At 33.9% G+C, this 10,479-nt stretch overlaps 1 protein-coding gene across 1 annotated transcript; it reads right to left on the bottom strand.

The window, feature by feature from the left end:
- Positions 1–7,639: 7,639 nt before the first annotated feature.
- LOC133784404 ((R)-mandelonitrile lyase 1-like) lies at positions 7,640–9,527 on the bottom strand. The gene is made up of 3 exons (XM_062223763.1): positions 8,843–9,527; positions 7,909–8,755; positions 7,640–7,676 (listed from the first exon to the last, which is right to left on the bottom strand). Exons 1-3 carry the CDS (start codon positions 9,489–9,491, stop codon positions 7,640–7,642), a joined length of 1,533 nt encoding a protein of 510 aa, XP_062079747.1. The 5' UTR covers positions 9,492–9,527.
- Positions 9,528–10,479: the final 952 nt, after the last annotated feature.

The raw sequence follows: 10,479 nt of genomic DNA, 5'->3' as shown, positions 1-10,479 counted from the left end.
TGAAGAAAGGGCACGTCAATAGGAGGAAAAGTTAAACTAGTTGATGGCACATATTGCATCTCAACAGAGCGGTGCATTTGCATCATCAAATGCATCTGGTTCGGGTGTAGGGGGAGCCTCAAACACACCACACCCACCATATGCCCCTCCACCACTGACACAGGCACACACAAAGCAAGGACCTTTCTCGCCCTTAAACTTGTTTGGGTTGGTTTTTGGACCCAAAGGTTTCTCGTTACCCTTTTTCCCTTTGTTTTTGGGATGTTTTGGTTGTGACACCGCATTTGCTTTGGAAGTCTCTCCATTAGATCCCTCCACAAGTTTATCTCTACATATCGATTCATCTTCGATTCGAATATGCTTTTGGATCTCCTCCAAAGAATAATCCTCATTTTTATGAAGAATTATTTTCCTATAGCTCTTCCAAGTTGGTGGTAATTTAGCCACTATAGCACCAACTTGAAATGCCTCAGGAAGCTCAATCTTTAACACTTTCAATTTGTTAACAATTATTTGCAATTCATGTATTTGAGGAAGAATAGGCTTATCACCAAAACATTTGAAATTTTAGTATTGAGATATCAAAAACTTTTTGGTACCTTCCTCTTCCGCCTTGAACTTTTTCTCAAGTGCATCCCATATCTCCTTGGCCGATTTGGTCTCGGTGTAGAGGTCATAGAGCCTATTGGATAGGACATTAAGGATATGACCCCTACAAAGAAGGTTGTCCACTTCTCTCTTCCTTCTTTTCTCCACCTCCTCGGGAGTGTCTTTGTCTAATGGCTCGGCTAGAGATGCCAAGGATGACTCAAGGATGTAGGCTATCTTGAGTGTTGTCAAAAGGAATTTCACCTTGTCTTGCCACCTAGTGAAATTGGATCCATCAAACCTATCCAACCTCACTAGATCTTGGTTCATGATCGTGATGGTCTCCCCTTCCATTGAAACAAAAAGGGGTAAGCTTTTGAATGTTAGGAAAATATGTATTTGCCTCAATGGAAATAGGTAAGATAATTACAACTCTAAACTAAATATTACAAATAAATATTATTGATTAAAAAGTGTTACAACTCTATGACAAAAATTACATGTAAATATAGAGAAAGAAGTAAAAGATGATAGAAATAGAAGATACAACTCTAAGACAAAAAGATACAAATAAACTAGAAGTAGTAGAATGAAAGATATAGATGAGATTACAACTCTAAAACAAAAGATACATATAAAAGAGTAAATATAGAATAATAGAAGAAATGAAAAGCAATAGAATGAAAGAACAAGAATAAGAACAATGAACTAAGAACTCTCACTCACACAACCAAAGTGAAGAGTGTTGGGGATCACCAACTTGAACAAGGTTTCAAACCTTTGTCCAAAAGCTTATTTCCCCCTAACTCAATGTAACGACCCAACTATTCTAGACTTTGGACCATTAATGACTACTATACTAATCTTAAGAACACGTACATATGAAATAACCATAACTTTATTTAAAAACTATAAAGTAAAGGTTAAATACATAAAAATTCATTTAGGATATGGGATCCCATTGTTTTGAAAACAAAACATAATTTAAATAAATTGGTTACAAAATTAAGTGCGGAAAAATAATACATAGAAATCATAACTAAAAGACTTAAAAACATCATCCTCGAATCGAACGCACAATCCACCGATTCCATCCTGCCTCAATACACATCCCCAAGCTGCCAAGAATCTTTCCGCCGCCATAACTATTTTCCTGCACATATAAACATAAAGGAATGAGCCTAATGCCCAGCAAGGAAAATCTACTACAAGCATGAAACATAATCGTACACATAACTATAAGCTATAAACATATAACATATATCTATAAAGACGTACATCATATAAAACTATACTATTAATGGCCATTAAAACATGTGATAAACCATCTACGTCCCCTTTCTAATATCTAAGGTAGGTTAGATCACATGGTAGGTTTATGATAACCCATCTACGTCCCATGTCTAATATCTGAGGTAGGGTAAATCATAACCATGAAACATAAGAAAGCATAACATAACATACTATAGCATAACTTATCATAACATATTAACATAACATATAAGCATATAAAACTATCCTATTTTCCTTACCAATATACCGGGATGATGAGAACAAAGTCGGGATTTTGGAACACTCCTAAAAACCATTAATATAGAGGTGAGTATTCTAAAAGAAAGAGATGAATGAACTAAAAACCACCGAGAATATTCTTACCGACAAGAAACCTCAAGTTCGAAGAACTTAGATGCCTAACCAAGAATAGAGAAGACTGAGTTAGGACTATAAAACTAATGAAACAATACTGAAAGGAAATAAGAATAGGAATACCTTTGAAAAGGCTTGGTGCTAGGTCCTATTTATAGAGTTCTAGGAATAAAAATCTTCTTTTTGGCTTTGAATAAAAATAATGAATTTAATTGAAAATATTTGAATATCCTTCAGCCAAAGGCTTACGACTTGGTCAAATTGTTCAGAAAGAGAGGTTTAAGGAGTCAAAGCTTGATTTTTAAAACAAAAATAATAAAAACAAATAGAATCCTAATTTCTAACTCCTTAAATCTCGTAACTCTAAACTCACCTGCAGTAAAATCAACATATCTAGAGCTGTAGGACTCCGATTTAGACTCTCTTTATATTCTTAGAAAGCTAATTCAATTATCTACAACTTTCTAGAAATACTATTTTTCGAAATACATAACATAACTGGGTCAAAAATAGGTTTGAAGTTACAGTACCCTAAAGTTACGAAAAATCTATTTAATTATCTAACCTAATCCACAAATAAATAAAATTGTGACAAATGTCATGCTCCTAACAGATTCTGGTGAAGACTAAGTCTTATATTTCTCTCATTTTATCATTAAAATAATAATTCCTTAATAATCATGCATATGACAAGTGTCATAATCCTATTGGCTTTATCTAAACCTTAGGAATAACTATGCTCATGACAAGTGGCATATTCTTATTGGCTCTATCTAAACCTTAGGTTATAATAATTATCATATTAATAACCAGCAATATTAATCAAACCTTATGTTATAATTAATATTCTTAAACTATAGGTTAAACTTATAAAATCTACAAGTGTTACTACGAGTGTCCAACTAAGTCCCGGCTTGAACCAAAATCCACAGTCATAAACATACTACAACTACTACTAGCTATTATTATTACTATTACTACTACTATCTAACTAGCTAAGTAAAGTTCTTGGACTCTACACTCAAGCACTAAGGGATCTCTCACAGATATTGGAAATGATTTATGGAATAATCAAGTCTCAAGGTGTTTCTAGCCAAGTGCTCTAATGGATAGAAATGTTGTGTCTTACAAGTAAGCATTAGGCTCCTATTTATAGAGTTTTGAGACACCCTTTGAATTTCAAATTCCACCAACCCCCATGGCTGTTACCAATGATTAATTGGATATTTTATGGAATTAAAATAGAGATTTTGGAGTTACTTGGCTGTTGGAAAGGTTCAAAATTGGATAAAAACCGAATTTGTATGAAGCTGTCAGCCACTAGGGCCGCAGCGCTTGTTTCAAGCGCCACGGCTCTTGGTCATTTTCAGCAACCAATTTTTTAGTTTTTTCCAAAACGTTCCAATTTATTCCCACTTTATTTTGTAACTTCCATACACAATATGGGAGTTAAAATCACATCTCTATCAGCCATTTCTCATATGGCTTTAAGAAATTCATCTCAATATTGTGTAACAACAAATCTACACAATAATGGGTGATATTTAGGAGTTACAAATTTGTGATGAATTTGTAACACCAAATATGTTACATGTTTGGATATTTCACATATATCCAAATAATGTAACTCTCTATTATATGTTACAATATGTGACAATCTATGTCACATTTATTTAATCTAAAACATTATATTATAAAATAATATAATATTACATTATATTATAAAATAATATAACAAATACTTTATGTGACAGTTCCCAACTGAAGCAAAAAAAACTCATTTTTAACACTTGTGGCAGTTATTAACTAACACAAACCAGGCTGGCGTTTGCGTTAGTGGGGCACTGTCACAAATTAACATTTGTGGCAGTGCCCCACTGACGTAAATGCCAGGCATTTGCATCAGTTGGGCGCTGCCACAAATGCCAGATTTGTGATAGTGCCCCACTGACGCAAACGCTAGTTTGGTTTGCGTCATGTGATTCCGCGTCACATATAAAACTGACACAAAAACTCAATTGTGGCAGTTATAAACTGACGCAAATGACTTTTTTTGTTGTAGTGGCAATAGACATACATAATTTGAATTAGTTAATTAATGAATATTTTAATGTAGAATGGTCGAACCAAGAAATGACACCGGTGGTGGCTCCAAGAGGGTCAGGGGAGCTTATTACAGTGCCAATATCAAGAAGGAGCTGGCCACCAAAAAAGTTAGCCATCTGAAAGTAGAGTTTGATGAACAAACTGGGAAAGCCATTCAAACGTACGACAAGTGGTTCAACAATTCCATAGCTCATTATATGCGTGACACCGTACCCCCAACTACACTAGCTTGGGAACAAGTAACGACAGCTGATATCCAAGTTATTCGGCATAGGTTATCTGTAAGCATTTTTTAAATCTTTAATAACTCACTATTAAAGATTTTGTCTATCTTCATAATATTTTAACAAATTCCAAATTTAATTGTGATTTTAGGACAAATTCATTTATCCTCAAGACAATCCAGTAATCAACGATGCCATGATAAGACAAATGCAAAAGCATCTAAGTGATTGGTGCCAGACAAAGAAGAAACACTGGGTAGAGGTTGGAGGAGAGGTGGACAACGAGAGAGCAAAATCGAAACCTTTTGGGTCGATTAGTTCTTTTGATTGGGCAATTCTATGAGATTTTTGGGCTTCATTAATGTTTAATTATAAAACTATAATCTAGATTAATGAGTATTATTTTCTGTTTGAAGTGTATATCAAAGAGAAATAAAGATGCTCGAGCAAAAATGACCATAACAGGAGGACACGATTCCAAATCCATCATTGCCCATGTTTATGATCACGTAAATTATAATAACCTATATCTTTACAGTTACGAAAATATTATAACAGTAACAATGTTTAAATAATTGGTTTTTTTAGATGGACCCGTCTACTGGCCAGCTTCCGAGCATGATCGACACATTCGAGCACCTCCACAAAAAGAAGGATAAGTTGATTAGCGATGAAGCGGCGACAAAACATGTAAGTTGCCTAACCTAAACTAATTTATGATCATTTAACTTTAAAAAAGTTTAGTAAATAATTAATAAATATTAATTATTAATTGGTTGGCGTTAATTAATAATTATTTATTCATTATTAATTAAATTTATAACAATTAAATCTTTATAATCTATGTGCCAATATTTTTATGATTAATGATTGTGGACTTAGATAAAAAAAAAAAAAGAACGTAACTAATCTTGTCCCCGTATCAGGAAGCTTATGGGCTAACTTAGTTTGTTCATGAAAATCCATATCTAAATCACAAACATGCAAATATTGTTGATGTATATGTTTAGAGAAGTAAATTCCCCATTAATGGAATTAACTGCTCTTACTGTATATATCAACAATATCTTCATTATTGTGATTTAGATATGGATTTTCATGACCAAATTAACTTTAGCCCACTTGCTCCCTAATACAAGAACAAAATTAATTATATTCTTTTTTAATCACTAGTATGTAGTCATTAATGATAGGATGTTGGCAGATAGATAATAAAGTTATACTTTATATGTAGTTATATTAAAAATTTCTAAGTTAGGTTTTCAAATAATGTTATATTGGAATGTGATACATGTGCTTTTTATTGTGCAGACTGAGATGACCGAGCGTCGAGCATCGCAGAGTACGACCCCTGTATCATCTGCTACTTCTTGTGTCGGCGATAATGTCGACGGTCGATTCCCGCTTGATATGGATATTGTCATGGATGTCCTTGGGCCCCACTAGCGTTATAAGAAAGGGTTTGGGGGGTTGCCTAGGTTGAGGGCAATTGCGCAAAGAGGACAGCATTTTCGTCAACTTCTCAAATGTCCGGGCAATTGCCACCTGAAGTGGACACCATTTTGCAGCAAACTCGGGACATTATGCAGGAAAATCAGAACCTAAAGAAGTATACAACTAAACTTGAGATTCATCAACGGCGTCAAGATGTATTGCTCAGTGCTTTGTTGAAGCAGGTTGGTGTATTGGCTCTTGGTTTTACTGTCGACTTACTAGAAGAGGATCCAGACGAGGACGATGATGCTCACGGGGGCGGGGATGATGAGGAGGGCAGTACACATTTGTAGAACTTTTTTATTTATTTAAAGTTTAATTGATTAGAGATTTAATTTATTAAACTACTTTTATATTTTTCATGTTTGGTAGAGACAATAAACATTAATAGTTATAAAATATTTTTTATTTATTTATAAAATCTTAATTTTTATTTTATTTCTAATTAAATAATATTACTAACAAATTAAATAATGATTAATATATTAAAATTGAAATTTATTAATTAATATTAATATATTGAAAATAAAATTAGTAATATTATCAAAAAAATTATTTAAAAAATACTTTTACCAACACAAAATTACATCGGTAACAATCTCAACATTTACCGGCGCAAAAATGCGCCACTACAGATATCCACCTTTGTCGGCGGAAAAACGTGCCACTACAGACATTCACCTTTGCTGGCGCAAAATCGCGCCACTACAGATATCCACCTTTGCCGGCGCAATATTGCGCAACTAAAAGCAACATCTTTTGTTGGTGCAAATTTGCATCGCTAAAAGTGTTTTCCACAATCCCGTGACAAATTTTTTCGTCGGCGCATTTTTATTTTTCCCGCGCCCATTTTTGCGTAACTAAAAGATACATTTGTCGACGCAATACGTTTTGCGTTGACAAAAGTCTCATTATCGACGGATGTACGCCATTACTTTTTGTCGATGTAAAAGCGCGTCGGGAAAGCCCAAAGGGCTTTTGCTGGCGCAAAAACGCGCCAGCATAAGTCACGTTTTTTGTAGTGTAAGCACTTTTAGTATTTTCGATAAATGAATCATTTGCAACTTTAATTTTTTTACATGATGATGTATAATATAATTATATAAATTTTTCAGTAAATTTCGGATAATTTATGATGTCGAAGTAATTATTCAAATAGTTTATTGCACGCGCATATAAATTTTGAAACAAACAAGAGTACAATATGTTGTTTCAATCCTGATTTCGGCATTATAAATTTTTCGAAATTTTCTAAAAATTTGTAGACGCCCTTTGTAAGTTATGAAAAAATAAACCCTATAAATAATGATTAAAAACAACCACTACCTAATAATTTTCCATATATATATAATTATCATTTATATATATATGTTAATAAATTTCATTAAATCACGATGAAGAGTATAAATATATTGAAACCAAAATAGTATATATATTGAACACAGTAATAAGCTTGTCTCTCCTAGCCCAAATCAGATAAAAAAAAGAGAACCCAGGTATATAAAACGTATTATATATATAAACATATGTGTATTGTTAAATTGATGGTGTATCTGATTCTTATTTACTCTCCCATTTGACTATGTTCTTTCTCTCAGCATCTTAAGCCCAATATATCTGCATACATTAAACAAAATAAGTCTTAAATTGAGAAAAGAAAAAATAAATGGATTAGTAGAGATAAAATATAATAATCACAAGCAATATAATTACAAATCAGAAACTATAGACAAATACTAAAAAGAAAAAGTTGTCGTATAGATGGGCGGTGTCTGCACAAATTCCACATTGATATAAATGTATATATATATATTAATACAAAATATTTACTATCAATTGAGTTAATTACCGGCCAATCATCATTAGGGTGGCTTGAGGATTGGTCCCAGGGGACATAACAAACGTTGAAGCATCAACAACTCGAAGTGAATCAGTCCCAATAACCTTAAAATTTTCATCCACAACCTTCCCCACTAGGCATCCGCCATGATAATGCCAAAAGGACGTTACTGAGCTTCGACAATAATCCTCCATGGACGAATCATCCGACAGGTTGGTCGGCAAAGGAGGCCCCAGGAACATAAAATCCCTAACACCATTTAAATCCACGTACTTAAATCCATCCAATGACTTGGTCTTCAGCAATTCACCAAACTTGCTCATCGCACCAACACACCGCGATAGGTCGATTGGGTTAGAAAAGTAGTTGAACTGGACATGTGGTGTAGCTTTAACATTAGTCTTTGAAGCTAACCAGAGTGTACCGGTGGACAACGGTCCTACGACTTTTTCAACAATGGATCCTAGACTCAATTGTGGTGGTGTTAGTGGCCTGGGGTAAAAGCCGAAAGGTAATTTGGTTGGAGAAAATGGCAAGCTATAAGCGAAGGTCTCTATGTAATAATCATTAGTAATTCCTACAATTTGTCCTGATGATCCTTGTAATGGGAATGGGATTATGAGATTAATAGTGTTACGTGGGTTATCAGCCATAAATTTTCCTACATTAGGTTGGGAGTGGACTAAGGGAATATGTTGCGATGAGAGGTATGATTGGGGACCAATTCCGCTAAGTAACAAAAGTTGAGGGCTTCCAAGTGTACCTGCACTCAGTATTACTTCTCCTTTATTGCGTACGAATGCCTTGTGAGACCTCCCCTTTCTGTCGATGTATATAACTCCTATAGCAGCTGGATCTGTTTCTCAGAATAACAACAACATTCATCAATATATATATATATAAAAATTTAAAATTCAAATGAAATGTAATAGTTAGAACATACTTGAGTACTCAGTGGAGAAAATAATTCTCTTGACGGAAGCATGAATTGCAATTCGCAAGTTTTTTAGGTCTCCATTATTGAGCAACTCCACAGCTCCATGTCTTCGACCCTGATCATCGAAAGTAGAACCAGATTGTTTAGTTCCTAGCTTATGTTTAGTAGTGGCTCCATTGTCAGGACCAATGCCAGCTTCTAACAAAGCTTCTTTCACTGCAGAATTCCATGCTGACAGATTGGAATATGACACTATACTATCTCTCACCCACTTATACGCCTTATCAACCTCACCCAAGTCCCATTCAACCCCGGACTTGGCAAGAAAATCATTGTCAGCTTCTGAAAAGAAACCACCATTAATCATGCTAGTCCCTCCCAAAATTCTACCTCTGAAATTCTCCACACCTTCCTCCGATGTAAACCTCTGCGCCGGCGTATCACCGTCGTCTTCTTCCATGAGAGTAGCCATATTCTTGGATGCACTTAACACATTGGGGTGAGCTTTAGGGGTGTTGCCTCTTTCAAGGAGAAGGACTGAGTATTTTTCTGAAAGAGTTGCCGCCAAAGGGCATCCGGCTGTGCCACCTCCAATCACGATGTAGTCATATTCTTCCACTAAGGGTAGATCATTTGCTTCGTAAACCGATTTCATGTAACTAAAGTCTGATTAAACAAGATCAACTTGAGATTTTTTTTTTTTAAAATAATACAAAATATAATGTTAACATTATATATAGAAGGAAACGTACCATGATCAGCCGCTAGAACCAGCAATTTACCATGAAAAAAAGTTGAAAATATTACAAGAATATGAAGGGAGAGAGGAGATAGCGCCATTTGTATGTTCTGTCTTTGAACTTTGATGAAGCCACAAAAAATAAGGTTTGCATACCTACTTTATGTATTCATATATATATATATATTTGTATATTTTAACCAATGCCTGTAGGAAAAAATTATCAGAATTCTCTACATGTGGATGACCCAATCCTCCTTTGCCGTCCAGGAGCGACGAAATATATATAATCTAAGACTTCTCTCTCTCACAATCAGACACATATATAATATAGTAAATGAAACAATTCTGGTTGCTGAAAAAAAAATCAAATTATTATTTAGCTAACACATTTGTATTAGTATGGTATGTCAATATAACTCGTCCCCTGCTACTTGTATAATTACTAAACAATGATGAGTAGTAACATAGTCCAAGTTAGCTAACTTGTCTTCATTCATTGGTTTTACAAAATATACATATATTATTAAAACAATTTCAAAAAAAAATATTTTGGTATAAATAAAATCGAACGCTAATGTCGATTACTATTGTTTGGTAGAAACGACAAAGAATTTTATGAATCAAGATAAGTTAAATCATAAATTTATTACTAAAAAGATTGGTGAACTTGTTCGTAGTTGTTTAATACTGTATTATAAAGTAATCAAGCCAAATTTAACATATTTTATATTACATTTTAGATATTTCACTTCTTTATATTTTAAATTACCTCACAACCCTTTTGATTGACTTGTTCTTTAAACAAGATTAGATGTAACTCATATATGCCCTAGTTTACAACTTTACAAGATTCTAAGAGCAATCACAACAGAAAGTGTATAATACCTAGAAACCTAAAATA

Source organism: Humulus lupulus, chromosome 6, assembly GCF_963169125.1.
Source record: "Humulus lupulus chromosome 6, drHumLupu1.1, whole genome shotgun sequence".
NCBI lineage: Eukaryota > Viridiplantae > Streptophyta > Magnoliopsida > Rosales > Cannabaceae > Humulus > Humulus lupulus.
The sequence above is the reverse complement of the archived record's forward strand: the minus strand, read 5'-3'. Positions and strand labels throughout refer to the sequence as shown.